The 19,232-nt window shown below is 37.7% G+C and overlaps 1 protein-coding gene across 1 annotated transcript in view; it reads right to left on the bottom strand.

Annotated features, from left to right (window-relative positions):
* PAWR (PRKC, apoptosis, WT1, regulator) overlaps nt 1-19,232 on the bottom strand; it is a 78,137-nt gene that overhangs the window by 25,410 nt on the left and 33,495 nt on the right. Inside the window, exon 3 of the mRNA XM_010008041.1 lies at nt 9,139-9,267. Coding sequence (XP_010006343.1) covers nt 9,139-9,267 — 129 coding nt within the window. The remainder of the gene's footprint in view (nt 1-9,138; nt 9,268-19,232) is intronic.

Consider the following 19,232-nt stretch of genomic DNA (forward strand, 5'->3'; position numbering starts at 1 on the left):
TTATTTTTTACAGCCTCATCTACTATCTTTAATTAATACGTAATTAATAAGGACTTCAAACAAGAACTAACACGGACAGGCTAAAATACCTGGGTGTGAGTGATAGGCATTTTTCCTGTGAAGCCAAAGAAATTATGACTCATCTCCCTATTTACACAGAGCCAGGAGGCCACAGAAAAACACTACAAGAATGTCTAGGGAATCAAATCAGAAGTCTAACAGGAAGGTAGGTATCCTCAGTTCTTATCTATGAAGAAATGTATTGGGGACATCAGGTGAAAGGAAAAAATTAAAGCAATACTTGAAGGTAAATCGAGTAACTCCCAGGGAGGTCAAGTGTCATCAAGAAAAAACAGTTCCCAAAAATAAGGAAACCAGAAATACTCACTAAAACACACAAATAGAGCTTTTTCTTTATTTATTATTTTCCATTTCTATACCAAATATTCAACACCAAAGAGCCAGAACAAAAGCTCAGGACAAGCATGCACTCAGAACAAAAGCTAGGAAGAAGCTGATTAGATCAGGCTGACAAAGTCTGACTAGATCTCAGGTGACTCACTGACAGAGCAGAGCTGGAAAAATTATCATAAAAACAGTGATTATATCCAACACAAGACCTTCATGGATCAGTGCGGTTTGCACACTATGTACTAGAAACAGAACTAGTTATAAAACCAGCTTCTTCAGTGGAACCAGTTTAAAACGATGAGCCATCCTGCCCACCTCTACTACGTGCTGGTTCCAAGAAAAGAGAGAGGCTCTTGTCAGTTAGTTTATTAGAACAGGCCTAAGAGCTTCTACCTAAAAAAAAGGAAATGGAGGTAGAGATGGACCAAAGCCAAGTGACACAGAATTGGCATGTCCATACTCCAAAGCCTTGGCGTACAGACTCTCCTCCATGTCTCATGTGTTGACCCCAAGTAATAACAATATATGGGTTCTCTCCCCCAGCTAAGAGCATCTGAAATAATGAGAAGGCTGAATTGCACCCCGGAGCAATGTTTTCATTGCCTGAAAACTAGGTCTGTGTTGCACACCCTAGCATGTTGATTAAGGGCATGCAGCTGTTTCTGAGCTAGGAAAGCCTAGTAAGGTCCTACTAGCACTAGACAACAAGACAAACCTGGTGCTGCAATGGTCATACTACCTAATAGAAACAGTCCCTGGTATGATATAGGAGAGCACTAGGTAGCATGAACCAAAACTGTGCCAGAAAACCTTGCTAATAATTAAGCCATAGGCTCTATCAGCAGTGCAGTGGTTGAGCTCACACCCAGGTCTTGCTCTTTTCAGCAGTACAAAACACAGTCAGACTGTCTCCACCAAACAACTCTGAATTCCAGATACCTACTCCGTCCTAAGTCATCACATTAATTACACTACAAGGATGTAGAGAAGTAGGCTCCTCCTCCATCCTCATACCACCATGGAACTGGAATATGCTGCTTCTAAACAAAAAAGCACATCTGAGTAACTACCATGTTATTCTCTAACATAGTATGAATGACACAAATGTATGATTGATGTTATACAAATGTTTGACAGCTATTTCAGTGTCCATTTCTGCAGAGCTGCAGAAGCTTTGTTCATCTTTCTGCAACACTAAGTTTTCTGCCCTCTCCACCTTGCACAAACACATTCAGCTGTGACCTCTTTGGTTCATGCAGATTCTTGCAGAATGGCATCCTCTTCCTCTATGCACACACTTCAAGTACTTAAAGCCTCATTATCTAGGCTTCAGACTCCTTCCTGGCATCAAAACAGCATAAAGTAAATTTCTCTCTCTAAAATAAAATAACAGAAAATGCACTAATCAGGAGTATTGCTTTATCTTACAGAAACTTTTGGACATCAGTCAGGCTGTGTCATTTATTTGTACAGGCAGATATATTAGGAAGTCCTTCCTTTTTCGATAAATGTGTATTTACCAGAGGACTTTTCTTCCCACTGAAACCTCAGCTGCAGTGTATCATTATACTCCATGGGATCACAGCTTTTGCCAAGAAATTTTACAAGAAGACTGGGAGGAGATACCTGCTTAGACATCCTGATTTTTGACAGCTGAACAGAATTTCCACATTGACTCTCTTTCAGAAAGAAAACAATCTTCTTAAATCAGTGTTGGGTTAGCTGAGTTTAAAAGTTATGCCGGTCCAAAAAAGAAAGCATTTTGGAAAGAAAATTAATTCCTTCACATGAGGCCCCTGCTGATTATCAAAACATAGCTGGGAATGTGAGAAACTGCTTCCCAGTCCTTCTGGCCATATAAAAGCTCCAAACCAGTGTAACACCAGGTAATGTACCAACTCATGCAACTGTGGAGCATGGCTTCATGAACTCAACACTGAAAGAAATAAACAGTGCAACAATGAAACAGATGTCTGCTCATACAGGCTGAGTACATAGCAGCAAGATCTGTAGGTAAGAAAAAAATAAGAGAAGTAAACAAATGAAGAACAAAAAAATCTTAATGGAAGGATCACAACTGAACTTGAGTTACTACAAGAAAGAAATCATTGTGTACTCGCTTTGCTTCCCCTTTGGTCTGCACAGGAATATAAGAAGTACCCAAAGAGCAGGCTGGGATGAAACTCCTGCACCACAAAGCTAAACAGGAGTGAGAAGCCTCCACATACACTTCTCATCACAGATTCCAGCTTGATTCAGTTATAGCTGTTATGCACATCCTGTGATAAATAGCTGTACATGTGCACAGACACATAAAACCAACTATTCAATTATAAGAGACCTCATGGGTACAGTTAACTATTTACTGGGAGTGAAATGCATTCCTGAAACAAACTTTTAAGCTTAAACCAGTTATTCACTAAATTAAACTTTACTGAACACAGACGTTCATCATTTTATATTTCCTTCTAAAAAAAGCAAAGTTTGCTTATCAAGGTTAATAAAATTGATGCTGACAATGATCAGGCACGAACACTCACAATCACTTCCACAAACAACCTGAAAAATTTCTCTTTTTTATCAGTTGTTAATGAAGATAAATGTTTATAACCATGTATTAGTATTTCTCTACAGGAGCAGAAGTCAGATGACTCAAAGTAGGGATGCCCAACCTCCAAGCCTCAAGGCTTCATGTCGCCGGCCAAAACAGCTTCATCTGGCTCATAGTCAGTTTAGAGCCACCAGCTTTCCCTTCCCTTGCACATCAGCAACTGAGGGCTCCCAGCTTCCTGATTCCTTGGGGGCAAAGGGGACAACGATTTCACTTGTAAGCACTTTCCAAAAGCAGCGGTATTAGATAGTGCATGTGCAGTACAGCTGAATCAGATTTGCTGAGCACGTGCAGATCCTTTGGAAACGTAAAACTCTTGAGAACATGCAGGGATCAGTAGCAATACACATAAGCACACATATACTAAATTTGCTCACACAAGAGGAGGGAGAATTTTGGCAGAGAAACCTATGCTACTACAAGAAGGTCTACTACATAGCCTGTTCAGTTGAGAAATCCAGACTCCGCTGTTTCAAAACTCACTTTCTATTAAAAAACATACACACAAAATTTAACAAAAAACTAACAATCTCACTTCTGCAATACAATCCATTCGGCATCTTTAAAGCCTCCAGTTATACCTGACAAGACAACCATGCAACATTACTCCTAAATTCAGAGAAGTTATCTTGCAGCTTAATTTAAAAATTACTACATGAGGTGGGGTTTTTTGTAGTCTTCAATAACACAGACAAGAAGCTTTTAGAGAAAATTAAGACCGCAAAGCCAGTTCAGAACAGGTCAGATTATTATTGACTTACACAACTTTCATTCAAATTCTTACTACTACATGCATGATGATACTGCCTTTCCTGACATCATCACACAATGTATTTTTCCACAAGTTCTTTAATGTAGGACACAGTAAAGCGTTCTCAATGAGCAGTGTTTGGTATTTTGCATTTGCTTGCTTTTTACAGTGTGGCCACCATGCTTTGTTTATTGCCATTGACAAGCTCAAACTGCTCTGAACACATGCCCGTATTGCTAGAAACCACTTGAGTGGATCATACGTGATCAAGGAAGGACATTAATAAAGATCAGCATTCCCTTTTTACAGTTGGATACTCTAAATCATTTTAATTTATATGAATTGTTACCTTTCACTTGAAGGATTCAGAGTATTTACTTCACAAAGACTGAACATCTAAGTGACTGAGAGCCTCCTCTTTTCCTGTTCACAGGCACAAAAATTGGTGTCTCATGCTCTATCTAATTGAAGTTATGTTATTCTCACATGCTTAGTCCAAGTTTGCCAGGGACAGGAAAGGACTCAGCCCATCTAATTTTAGATGCCTACATCTGATATACTGAGACACCCCTTTGTCATCAGTGAGGAGAAAAACATGAATCTAGAAAACAGTAAATCCCATCCTCCTGCCAATGTCAAAAATAACTCTAAAGATCTCAAATTCCTTGTTGTTTTGTGGTGCTTTTGCCAATACCTATTTACTGAACAAGTCCACTGTCTTACACTTAAATGTCAAACTGATGACAGATCATGACATTTTCTGCAGTGTGCTCACACAGTGCACAGCACAACCGGCACTCACAAACACATTTGAAATACAATGTGAGCAGAAAGAAACCAAAGACAACATGAAGCAAAGGATTTCAAACTCTTTCCAAGGTATGGAGAGCAATGGCTTTGTGTGACTATGGCATTATTTCCAGCCATTATTCCCAGTTGTGATTTGGAGGGTTTATGGGATGGAGGACCTATGCATGTGTCTCCCACTGCAAGGCTTTACATTGACTTTGGATTAACCTTCCCGATTTGCTGTCCAATTTTCCAATACCACCACAAAATAATACAGACACCACAACATGCTATCATGCTCAGGTATCACTTATATAATGACACAGATGTTACGTTAACCCTACTGTCACAGATTACACCAAGAAGGGCACACATGTGCACCTGATCTCTTAAAATATAAAAAATCCCCCTGCATTCCAGGAGGCAGGTGACCCTGGTATCAGCACCACCTGCGTATCTTGATGCAAAATTTAAGGCATTGCATATAGTGGGTTTTGGGGGGAGGAGGGGGGGTTTGAGCACGAGCACAATAGTAGCATTCTTCCATGTTCTGGAACTCAGCAAGTCTCTTAAAAGACTTTTAAAAAGTAATCAATAAACTAAATGTTTTTGCAGGCAAATCCAGTAGGGTTTTTTTTATTCAAGCTATCTTTATATTGTGTATGTACTAACACTTTCTTCAGTTTTGAAAAGAAGATATATTTATTATCCTGAACATTACATCATTTCTGTCCAACTGCAAAAAATACATTGTTATCAAATAGTTTTGCACTATTTTTAATTTTACCATCTCTGCTAAGCAAGTATGGAATTTATACAATTGCCAGATTTCACTGATCCCTAGTTAAGGTAGTATTTTTAGTAACATTAAACTTTAACGCTACTTCTCCTTAGCACCACAAATTTTTAGCTAATTTGTAAGAGTTCTAAGCTTCATTACATACAACTTGTCACTCAGACTGACTCCCCATACAGATCATTAATAGTCTACAGCACTGTGACTCACAAGCTGAGAACAACTGAACTGAAGCATTAAAAATCGGAGAAAAATAAAGCAAGTCAGAGCCAGACGTAACATTTGCATTTGGGAGTGGATTAAGTGTTGATTCTCTTGGTGAGGTGTGGCTTTCCACATTATCTTTTGGTTATGTTAAGTAACAGTTCTGATTGTAATTGTTTTCCAATGGTCTAATGTTGACAGATTTATCATCTTCCGCATTTACAACATAAAATAATTGAGAAACAGATTTCAGGCAAATCATTCTGCCTCAGGGAAATTGCTCTCAGGTCTGATATATTTTTAGATCTATTATTTAAAACATCTCATATCTCTGAGCTTTGGATCAAGGACATCAAATTCAGTCAGTGTTTTCAGAAACTGTACATTTTGCCCATGAGAAGAAGAGAAACTTCTGACAATATTAAAATGCAATTTTAAGAGCAGGTTAAGGATTGGAAACAAAACATTATTCAGCAACATATTTGTCCATTATATGTGAAGTCAACATTAACTGTCTTGTTTCCCATGTAAAGGTCATAGTAGTTCATATTTGAAAATTTCATAAAATGGTAACAGAATGAACAAGTTAGTGAACATGTCTATAACTACAGAAATGTATTAACTCTCCTTAGTAGATAGAACTAGAATAAACATTGCTTGATGGCAACTAGAATCATCTGAATTCTTAAATCTAAAACAAACTACTTTTAAGAACAGAATTAGGCTTAACTGTTGCACAGAGGAGAAAAAAAAGAAAATTAAGTCATCAAAGCTAAAATAACACTGCTGTCAAATTCTATTCAAATTGGGCAATTTCTAAGTCTTCTCATAAAAAGCAAGTTGATATAGTAATAAACTGATTACATCGTAGTAGCTACGACTTTCTAAGGATCCATCTGTTCTGTACATGTGCCATCCTGGGTGTCTGCCAGATGTGAGGACTGGGACTCTCTTCAGCATTGTCAGTGACAGGACACCCCTGCTGTGCCCTGTCAACAAAGCAGCAGTGCCTGTTTGAATACAGAGGTGACAAACTTGGAACCATGTAGGATACAATTAATACAGACAGTCTGGTAAAGAGAAACTGAGATTGCTGGTCAAGAAGAACAGAAAACATGGATGGAAAAACAGAGGCATAGGAATATAGCCAAAGCATTATGTAATGATACCACTAGGGTAAATGAAGAATGACAATTTTTTGAATACTTCTTGAAAAAAGGAAAGCAGAGTGAACACAATATGAAAGAGTCTAACAAACAACTTGGAAAAAGTATAAAAACTTTTCAGAATGAGGAATTCTGCCAAAGAATCTGCAAGGACAATAGATCAAGTTTTAAGAGGCATGTTCAGAGATGGTTTCTCTGTGAAAATACTTTTGGCGATGCTTACCATGGAATAGCATCTGTCCAAGTACTTCATGAAGGACTCAGAGTGTTTCAGACAGAGGCAGTGGTAGGACTTAAAAACAAATGAACAAAATGAAAAAAAGACCAAAAAAACCCTAAGTGCCAAAATGAGAAGGCATTTATTCCTTGAGCTTTGAAGGAACTAGCAATGTTACTGAAAAATATAACAGCTAAACTATTCAATATCATATATATAATCCCTCACTTAATACTGCCCAAGCACCATAATCACTATCTTCAAGAAAATTCTAGAGTAGAAGAGGAACTACAGACCAGTAAGCTTGATATTTATACTGAATAAAATGGTGCTAGTACTTCTGAAACGATTAAGGAGTAAGTGAGTAAATATGATATAATGTGGAAGAAAATGTCCAGAACAGAAAGCTGGTTGACACCTCATTCCCCAAAGCCTCTTCAATAAAGCCATACTGAAATAAGAGCTATTGTCCTTCCATGCATAAACCACTGGTAAAAAGACAAGAAATAACGGTAAGACTTGATGGTCAGCTCTTGCAGTGGATGGAGTACCCAAAAGTTCCATGGGAACCTGTTCAGGGACCTGTGCTTTTCAATATATTTGGGAAGCAGATTTCCACACATGCTACTCTGAACAGAAAATATGAGGGCCAACTGTGAAAACATGCAGGACTTCTCTACTGGGAGTGGCTGAGAGATGAAACAGATGAAATTTAGTGTACAAAAGAACAAAGTGAGTCAAAAAAGTAAACATGCTTCTAAATTTACATGTGTATCCACCTCTGTGGATAGCTGGCCATTATCACTCACAGATAACCTCAAAATTTTAAGGTATACACATATAACAAAAAAGTAAACTTAGTGCTAGGCTGCAGACAAATTGGAAGACTATAAGGAACTGTCAGGAAAGAAACAAAGAACACAAAAAACCCCACCATCAACTCTACAATTGCATGCTGTACTGAACTCTTCAGTTCTGTTTCCTGATTCCAAATATAACACAGTTCAAAATGGAAAAAGTACAGAATTTTACTGAATATCTCATGGAAAGGAACAACTAAATAAATAGAATTCTTCAGCCTAGAGAAGAAACAGCTGAGAGGGGCTGTGCTCTCTCTGCGGTACTCACTCACATGAAAAGGAAGCAGTTGTTCCCTGTGTCTTCCACAGGGACACCTCGATGAAATCACATGGAAACAAATAGCAAATGACAGGTTCAACTTAAAAAAAGAAGACTGTTCTTCACATCGCAGGTCATTAAGCTGTAGACTTCTTTCCTGTACGTTCTTCTGAATGTTAAATGCATCCATGAGCATATGAAAGGATGGGCAACATTTTAGAAGGAACGTGCATCCAGACCCACTAAATTCAGTGATGCCCTATGTGGTTCAGAATATCCCACTGGTGATTTGAGAACTATCACTATGGGCTTGCTCTGTGTATTTTTCTCATTTGCATGTGCTATTGCCTCTGCTAGAGGCAAGAAGCAGAGCTAGATAGATTCGGTGTGTACAGCTGGGTTTGCAAATGCTGTTCAGTTAACAGAAGAGAAGGAGAAAGAAGACTAGCTAAAGAAACTAACGGTATGAAAGGGAAGAGACAAAACACATACCACAGGTTGTACAGTATTCAGATGAGGTGTATAGGGCTTAACTGGCAAGGTTTTGATAGGGAGAGGGTTGTAGGACCTGTGGGAGTGCAACCAGGGAATAAGAAAAGGGGAGAAGAGGTTTTACATAGTGAAGGGAGTCTTCCCTAAGCATGTGTGCATGTATCAATATCAGAATCGGCAATTACAAGTCTGTTAACTAACAATAAATTAAACCAGGAAATTAGGTCCTGATTTTAAAAGGTTACCTCTAACTAACTGAACTTTCTAAAACTACAAGTATTTTTCACTTTAATCTCCAGGCTTCTCTTCCTCTTATTAAGTGAGTGTTCAGTGGACATCAATACCTTTACCTTCAATGCCCCCACAGGAACTTGGGATTCTCTTCTCTAAAACCGGAGTCAGTAGCATCGAGTTTTGGGGGATGGAACCTCATACTCTGTTTTTAGTGATGTGACAACTCCTGAATTTCATGTTTGTTTCTATATAGAGTACAATCTACTGTTAAATACGAGTACAAAGAAGATGACAGTATGACCTTAAAAACCTAGTAAAATTCAAAATGAGCAAGTGTTCAGATCTTACCTGTAGTAAGTACGAGCCAGGGGTCTCTGCGCTGGAACTCTCATTTTGTATTGTATTCTGTTGGGTAATAGCATCCTCCTTCTTTCGCTCCTTCTGTCCTGCTTCATCATCTTCATATTCATCAAGGCTCTAAGACCAAAAATAGTCAGTTACAAGTAAGTTTTTGTATGTAAGGAAAAAAAACCCAAAACCCTAGGCAACACTGTCTAAATTCAGTTTCTCCAGCTGTCATCAGGAGTGTGGATTTTACCTGAGGTTCCTACTCTTTAAATGATTTGACAATCCCATTTGTCATAAGCAATAATTTCACCTCTACATACAAGATTTTGAGGAAGAACAGAAAAGGAAAAAAAGAATAAACTGTGCTCCATACTCAATAGGTCACCTCTTTTGACACATCTGCTGAGAATGATGTGTCAGTCTGAATCGCCCACCTTAATTCTGCTCTCCTTGTTCTAGGTATTAAAATTTTTTCAATTGAAAATCAGTCAATTTTAGATTAGCTGGATAACTGTTAATTATTAACAATTTACACTAGCATGTAATATTTTGGTTCTTCATCACAAATGTTTCATACTAAATTTACTGAAATACCTGATTAGAAAGGATTATGTTTCTAAAGCACTGACTGCTGACAAGTGAAAGTAAAATAATTTTTAAAATAAAATAAAAATTAGTAACACCACCTCTGTCCTAGCTCAAAGCCATGTTGTGGTCAGGGTAGAAATGTGAGGGCTGAATCAGCTTTGGACTACATCAGCTATGTCTATATAGGTCTATTAGTTTATGGTGTACAAATTTACATAAAGAAAAAAAGACAATCTGTGTTTAGAAGACCAACGTAAGAGACATGAAGCTCCAAAAGACAATGACCATCACATCACAGGCAGCACTCTGCATTAAAACAAGAGGTGAGACCTAATTATAAAAACCAAGGGAAACAACTACTCTAAGATATCAGAAGAAGCTTCGAGGTGAATGTGCAACAGAACAGGACTACAAGAAAACAAAGATGAATGTCAATTACTTTAATGGAAGTTTTTAATGCACAAACTCCAAAATCACTATTCTGAGGATAAGATACCAATGATCTCTGACATCACCTTATCCAAAGGACCCAAAACTAGTCAAAAGCATATAATGACAATGCTGGAATGTAGTAATTTTTTACAGGAAAACTGATGTTGTTTACCAACTGAAAATCACAGTACCATATTAAAAAAAACAGCTTTGGCTGCTCCAAAGCAAACACTACACTAACAGAAGTGCTTAATGGCAGAATCTTAATGCAATTTTCCCAACCTACTTCCAACCAATATTTTAATGCCATTGATGTAGACCTGCCTACTTCTGTCACTAAGAAAAGGCATTCAAAATTATTAAAGTTGAATCACCATACTATTCAAAAACACTTTCAGTAAGTGGTCTTTTAAAATCAAATAACTACAAATGGAAAAAAACATTTCATGTGGTTATCTCAGGTCCACTTTTAAGTTTTTAAGAGTTTAAAAAGCATTGTCACAGTAGATTCTAGGAGGTGATCTTTAAATCAACATCTACCTTGTATAAACTGTAAAGCTTAAAAATTTTTGTAACACAAACTTCAGTCTGTATCCTAATTTATCTTGTTATCCTAATAATCCATTGTGAAGTGTCAAAATAAGAAATAATGAGCCACTAATACAACAAGAAACAAAGTGATCTTCAGCTCTTACAAAACATTTTGTTCAGAAAGAACTATGAGGCTTACAGGTCTCACATAAATTAAGACTAGTGTCATGCAGATGAAGAATGATACTTAGTTAGAAAAACAGGAAAACTTCCTTCCAGCCTCCAAGCTGTTAATGTAAGACAATGAAGATCCCAGATAAACTCAAAGGAAAGAGGTAGTTTGGCAAGAGTTTGGAACAGCAGCCCCTAGTAAGTGTAGGAGAAAACCAATTGAGGACAGGAGAGACCACCTTCACACACCTCGAAAAAGCTTTGCATTTTCAAGGAACATTATTTAAGGAGAAGCACAAAGCTCAAATTACAATACTATAGGTAAATAAAAAAGTCTTAGAAGCAACTATGTAGACAAGTGCTTCTTTCTTTACAAATTCTCTCCTTTTTCAGAGACATGCTACTCACAAGCTTTCCAGAGACCATCAGCATTCCACAGAAATATTTTTCTCTGACTGCAATTACATCTGTGAGGAAGAATGTCCTCTTAACAAAAGAGCACCTGCTACTATTCTCTTAGCAGTTCTGGACACGAAAAATGTCATGATCTGGTAGCAAATTTCCAGCCACAAAATTTCAAACTAGGCTTTTTCATTTAGGATTTGCCAGCAATGTCCATTCCCACTATTTTCCCTTCTTCTTAGGAAGGTCCAAGATCACAAAAGACTGCCAATCAATACCTTCAAAAGGTAATAATTCATACTTCCAAAGTTAAAGACTTTCTTCCCAAGCATGGAACACTTTATGTAAGCCTAATTTGGAGCATACAACCTGCTTTGAAGGCTACTGAGGCTTGCTCATGGTTCCAGTTCCCTTCACTTGGAGCAGGCCTCTAGCCAGCTGGGGCCAACACAAATTTGAGTGGCGAGAACGACAGAAGCAGTAGGTTATTAGTTGTTACAGGTAAGGTAGAAGAGTCATGAATGGGTTGATCCTCACTATTTGCAGCCGATGTGTAAAGCAGATTACTTATCACTGCCAAGGACCTCCTGTGGTTTCCCAAATACAAAGGTTATGTTCTGCTTCCAAACATACAAACTTGCATGTACACGTAAACTAATTTAAACAACATCCATGAGCACAAGTCAACATGATAATAAAAATAACTACATAATTTTAACATTTTACTGCTTTTTACTAAAGTTGTGTTTTTTTCAATAATCATTAGCCTTAATAATCAAAATGCATTTTTTGACTCACAATGAAATAAGCTTTCTTCTGCAAAATACATTCAATATTCTGCTTATGCACTTCTCCATCAATTCAGATTGCCAACTATTGTTATTTATATACTAAGCAAAGTTTTAGAGTAATAAAAATCAATAAAAGCCAAGCTTCAGTTTACAGATTAATTATTACTGAAAAATTAAAAATGCTGTTGCACACTTAAAAAATATTTTTGTTCAAACTTCCCTGCAGCTGAAACTGCCTCACCCCACAGGACTTTTCAATCAGATGGATTACAGCATTGCACACATTGCAGGCTTCTCTCAAATACTCCACTTTGCTTTAAAAACTAGTTTCACATTACTAAAAAAGACATGGATGCAGTAATTACTTTATCTGTGAACACAGCAGAGAAATGGACTTGTAACCACTGAGGTGTAATTCTGGCCCATTATATAATTCTCTCTGTCCATTCCCTTCCTCCTGTTGTTGTTGTTTATTTTGCTGCTAGGCACATACCATTTCAGATTCTTATTTTCCATTAAAATCATCTGAGTTTTTGTACAGCAGATATTCGATGTGACATTCCCACATCTGATCTTAATATAAGGAATCCACAGAAATTCTTTAGGTTTTCTAGCATTTCAGTAAATGTTTGAAGCTGTAGTAGAAACATTTTTCTGTAAAGCTCTAGTATGGAAAACACAAGCAGAATAAGATGCTTTCAAAAGAATCAGACTGATGAAGGAAACAGCCACAAAGACATGCCCACGTTCCAGTGCACCACCAGCCTGCGGTTTAAGGACACATTGTACAAAGCACATTTCTAACGATTCCCCGGGTTTCTTGCTATACACATTAGTGCATTGCTAGGAACAAAGAAAAATTGGGGAGAGATTGTCTTTTCCATGAAAACAAGCGGTATTCCTGCATGCAAAACATCAGTTTCTGAGGGCACACGAGCTGCTCTCAGCACAAGAAATGGTGCTGAGTCAAAATGTCACTATCCCCATCCCCCTTTCTGCAGTAACTTGCTTTTGCCTTGCAGCTCTGATGGCTGAGCACGTACCTCAGATCTTCCCAGTTCACTTCATGAAAGGTCAGTCAGGTTACTTTCAGCAGTTTTAATTAGCTCAGTTGATTTTGCCAGATGCAAGCCCATTTGAACTATTTATTTCACAGAACTCCAGGGATGGTTGTGCTACATCAGCTTTTTAAAAATGATGAACACTTGAGATAATAACATATTTAACCAGGACAGCAAGATACGCAAGCAGATACGTACTCTCAGTAAAGCCCTGTGTTCAACTTCACATTGGGTAATAAGCAGAATCTCTACAACACAAGCACCTTGACTTTTTTTCTTTTTCTACCTTCTTCACCACGCTAACAGTCCACAACAGGAAGCAAATACAGGCTTCTTCCCAGTTGTCTCAAAACAACTTGGAACAATTAAAAATAAAAATAAAAATAAAAATCAATTTTACCACAGGATCATTTCCCATGTTCCGTAAAATTTCTAAGTGCACTATCAACTTCATAACAAGATGCTGGAAAATTGCCAAGGTTTCTATTCCATTTAACCCTATCCTAAAAGCTTCCAAAGCAGAAATATAACACAAGATCTTCTCTTGTCTTGTATTGGTTTTAATTCTGAAAAAAATGTAACCAGACAGTTAACTAAAACAAAAGATATTTTGGGAATCAGCATTATTTTTCCTTCAGCTGATCACTCAGAAAAGCCTGTAAAAGATGACTGTTTTACATATAATTTCTTTATGAGCACTCTTATTACTGCAGCACTAAGAACCAAATGCTTCCTCTATCATGTAGAACTTTGATACTTGTTAAATGCCATGTTCCTGCCTCTGCACGGGATCAAACCTTTCTGTCATCACCTCCCAAAATACACATGAAAAACAAGCAAAAATCCCCAATGGCAATTACTATTACCTTTCCCCTTCAGAAGTACTATTTTAAATAATATGCTTTAATCACACATTTATTACAATGTCCAGAGTACCCAAAACATTTAAGTAAAAGGGGTTTACAATAACAAAATCTTTTACTAGAACAACAGTTTAATTGGAAAAAAATTAATCTTTTTCACTAGGCAAGCCTTACAACATGTTTAGCTTGCCTAATTGCTTTTCTTTACAAGTTGAAAACCATCCTCACAGAGGTGAAAAGAGGTAGTGTTATTCATAAGAACTATCTAAAACCTATGAACAGTTTTACCCAGTTAAAGATTTACCTTTTTTAAGAATGTTTGTTTTACCTTAGTTTTCACATTAAGAGAGTCCAAAAAAGGATAATGAACTCCATCACCTTATCTGAATGATCTTAGTGCACTTCTAAAAGTCTACATATCCAAATGGAACAGTCCAATATCAACAATTAGTATGACCACAGGCATGGATTCTTAACCCAAAAAAGGAGCAAAGGCAGGAATCTTTGGTATCCAAGATCAAAAGAGACCCGAATGCAGCAATGGGTCAGTGACCAGCAGGTGGGCCAGAGCACAGCTGACTACAGTCACAGGATGCACAGGATCCTTGACCACACTGCCAACAAAGCAATCCAAAAAGATGATAATCACTTACAGGTCAATGAGATGCACAAAACTCATAGCATGCACGCCTGTAAGTCACATTTACGTTTTGTTTGAACACCATCATTTTCTCACCCATAACGAGAAATCACAAGTGCCTACTTTGTATACTCAATTATATACCAGAGCAAATACAATTTTCAGGCTTCAAATCCACTTAAAAATGTGTCTCAAAAAAAAAAAAAATCCCAACATATTTGTCTGTATTAGAGCAAAATTAAGTATTTTGAATTCTTTTAAAGCTTTAAGTAAAACATACACTACACCAGCACCAGAATGTCAATTATCCCTCATTACAATAACAAAAAGCAGCTATGTTTGCAGTTTGTTATTCAGCAAAATACACTGTTTGGCCACCACTGTCTTCAAACATACCACAAGAATGAGTTCAAAAGTCAAATGTTTAACTTGAACTAATCGCCAAAAAATCCTTTATCACAAGGCTTGTCAAGAATGATTGGTGGAAATGCTCAATTTAACCACTTAGTACATGATATAAATATTACAGTCACAGAGTAAAAAGCCAAGGATACAAGAGAAACTGCAAAATACAAGCTATCTAGCATAATTAAAATCCTTCTAGAAAAGAACAAAACCTAAAAAATACGGATTGGCAAGCTACCAGAATTAAGCACCAAACTACTGAATACTACACTCGAAGTTAGTACCCTAGAGACTTAACTGATTGATCATTATCTAAGATGAGAAGTACCAGACAGCAGAACTGACTGGAGATCCTTATGCAAAGAAGTCAAACTGCTGATGCCTGTTCTACAGAGAAGTTATACAAATATAGAAACAACTCATCCAAAAAGATGTACCACCGCCTTGCTCTTAAAAAGAAAAATAAAACCCAACAAGTTAACGGGCTAAGAGAAAATCAGTCAAATCATCTTCGTGTTGGTATGATGGGCAGTTTCAGCCCATGTGACTTCCAGAACTACAGGGCCCAGACTTCAGATAATAATAGCACAGCTCTATATACTAGAAGAGTGAAACAATGCATCTTTCTGAATTTTTGCACACTGCACTTCTTACATCTATGCTCTAATCATGTTTTGCTAATGACAACACATCTTTTCCCTCCTCTGCTGATGGTTTACATCTGGTATAGCATTAATTCTGTACAAAGAAATAACTAATAGCACTGATGATAAAGATCTAAAAGTTACAGAAATGTTCTCAAAAATCACAAACACACATTAAAAAAAAAAATTATAGTTTTGCTCCAAAGTGGAGTCAGTCACCAAACCCATCTCCTTAGCCTCTTAATTCATGTTCTAAAATGATGTATCCTATCTAATATGCAAACCAGTGGCTGAGCAGAAGTAACCAGGCAAAACAAAGTTTGTCTGTTTCAGCCAGGAGGCAAAAAAGAGGATTGCTGAGGATAGCTGCACTGTTCATGGAAGAAATATTTCTCAGTTTGCATCATGCCATACCTATTAGAAAACAGCATTCCCAGACTGCAAGAACAGAAAAGAGAACTCATCTTGGATGTACAGAAAACAAGCTATAGTTTACCAACTTGACACTCACCTACACTACTTTTCCTATAAAACTTGCTCCTGCATGAGGTATGATTCTGGGAGACACTGATATTCAAGAGCATGTAAACTATTTAAAATGGGAGCCATTTACCCACCAGGAACACTGGGAGACCAAAAGCCACACAAAGAATAGTTAAATAATGGAATCAAAATGCCTTTGACCACCACTTTAAGTTAATTGCCATGTACTTCTGCCAAAACTAAGGAAATAGAAACAGTGCTCCAAAAGAGAAAAAAATATGTATTGTCATGTAGATAAAGACCATACAGATTGAGTACCTTTCTCTTTAAAGCCAGAACAACAGTGACAGCAAATAATCTTGGAGAAAATTAGAACACTTTCTTTTAATGTGACCAGGTAATATAGAAGGCATCTAATTCCTGTTTTCTTCCCTAGTACATATACAGTGCCTTGGAAAAGAAATAAAGATGAGATCAGTTTTTGAGGAATGTTCTGAAAGGAGGTTAATCTGTGTACTGTATTTCTAACTCTGAAGCATGCAGTTGGTAACAATTTATATTGTCTCAGTATCAAGTTGCATTTAAAACTTTTTTTGTTTTGTTGGTTTGTTGTTTTTTTTTAATGCAATACAGTGCCTTCATAGGTTTCTGCTCTCTTGCTTAACGGGCTAATTGTCATTTTACTTTTTCTACCCAGCTGAATCTCATTCAGTGTTTACACACAGTGGGTGTGGGATTGGTCAAACTAAACAAAGCCGAAGAGGCTACTGACAATCAAGTGAGCACAGACAAGCCAGAACAATAGACTCAGAACCAATTCAAAGGGAAGAATAAAACTTTATCACACTGCTTTTTGAGAGTTGGACTGCATTTTGCATTTGGGAGCAAGACCTGAATCTGTAGAAAACAGCTTTTCTGCTCTCCCAGCTGTTTCTTTTGAATCCTAATATAAATAGCTGTTCCAACCAGGCAAATAAGGACTCTACACTCAGCCATGTGGCAGAAAAAGAGAGGAAACTCTGAAAAAGCATCTTAAACTGGATTGGCACACATCTGGATTGGTGCACATCTGGATAAGAACTGTTGAATTTTACTTTCAAGGCAATAAGTGAGCACTTTTGAAGCCTTCAGCACTGATGGGAGGAACAGAGAGTACTGATCGAAGCCATGCAGGCAAACAAAGCACATCTGTAGTACTGAAGCCTGCTAGGACAGCAATAGCTAGATAAGATCAAGAAGTTTAACGTGGCTGCTGCCGTGAATATTGTAACTATTTCCTGGGAGAAGACTTTATACCCAGAAATTAATCTGTGACAATGCTGTGTAGCTCTTTCCCAGCCTACGAATTCTGAGATCACTCACTCTTTAGCTCAGCATTTGGAAGGAAGACCTCTTTCTCAGGGACTCTGTTCAAACATTTTAATTTATTTTTTTTTAATTAGTGCTTGTATCAATGTCCAAGACTCCCATTGGATATCCAGTTCAGGTACTCAATGCAATCCCGTATGCTAACAGCATGACAGTCTTCTTTTACCAGGATCTGTACACCTGCTTCTTATGGAAACTGCACTCAGAAATCACAGCTCTTTTTGGCCTCAGTTTTTTTAAGTCATTAGTGATGTGCGGGTGAGGGGAGATGGTGGTGGTGTATTCCAGATAGTAATAAATAATATTTACTTATAGATTAGTATCTGTAAGATAAGAAAGTTGCACAAGTGTGAGATTTTTATTTTTTTTTAAATTCAAGTTTCCTAGGAGTGAAAGATGCAGATTAGCTGTCACAGTAATTCAAGGGCTAGACAAAGCAGGCAGTTACCCTTCCACCTGAGCAGTCAGCGCTGCATACCGCCCTGAACCAGCTCAGCAGGTGTCTGGCTCTTCCCATTCGGAGGAACTGAGGGAACTACAGTATTGACTTAGGTGAAAGCGTGGGAGACCAAAAGTGCTGTGGGAAAGGATCTTTAATAAGAACGTAGCTGATGCCTGGTGAGAGGGAGCTAACTCAAGTAAACTGAGATTACAGCAGCAAAAATAAGCAAGCAAAGGACACATCTGTTTGTATCAGTCTGAGAAGCAAAACTGTATGTTGTACATTTTTGTGGTCTTTCTGTCACTGTCTGAGTGATACGCCTAATTTCCCCTGCAGCACTTGGGTACCCAAAATTTTCACATTTTGATTACCAGGTCTAAGAAAGAACTGGAAACACTCCACTCCCAGAAGGCAAGGAAAACTAGCACTTCAGGATAAGAGCATGCAGATAGACAAGACTTCGCCACTCAAGAGTATTTCATGTGCATCGCACAAAACAGCAGCAGCAGGTTCAAGTACCTTAGTACAGCTGTAGTATTTGCATATGTTGACCTCAGAACAGAGAAGAACATGCATAGACACAAAACCAAATCAATCTAGGTGTGAGGAAATGTAGCATAGGATTGTAATGGGAGGAATGAGTCAGGTCACACAGTTGATTCAAAACAACTGTGCTCACTGAGACCTTACAGTGCTGTAATTCATTCAGTAAGAGAATGATGGTATTTCTACAGCAAATCAAACCAGAATAAAGCCGGGATAAATAAAGCAGGGAACATGCTGGATAAATAAAAGCTCGTATTTGCAAGTGCTGAAAAAGTCTGCACAAAAAGTGGCAATTTTCCATTAGTGTTTTTTTAATTGTTGTGCGACTGATACAGTTTTTGATATTTTTTAACTATAGGGTTACTTGCATACAATATAGTATAAGTCTTGGTCAGGACTACAGCAACTAAGAAGATCTTTGAAAGTCAACAAATCTACCTTTTCAGGTAGCTCAAGGAAATCATTAAGTTTTCAGCCTGTAAGACATTTGTTATCTTAATTCATAACATTAACTATAACATGCATTTCTCAACTGTAAAATAGTAATTCAGGGTCAAGTTCTCTTTTCTGAAGTACTCAGAAATCTACCCATTGAATATGCTCTGCAAACTTTGTTAGCTGCCGGATCTGCTCTGTGCTCCAGTCCCAAGGCACTGGCAAGGGTCTCCCTTGCTGAGGTACAGAATAAAAGGGCTATGACACTCCATCCCCCCGCCCCCTCCCCCCC

This window comes from Chaetura pelagica, unplaced genomic scaffold (genome assembly GCF_000747805.2).
Source record: "Chaetura pelagica isolate M959 unplaced genomic scaffold, ChaPel_1.0 scaffold50, whole genome shotgun sequence".
Lineage (NCBI taxonomy): Eukaryota > Metazoa > Chordata > Aves > Apodiformes > Apodidae > Chaetura > Chaetura pelagica.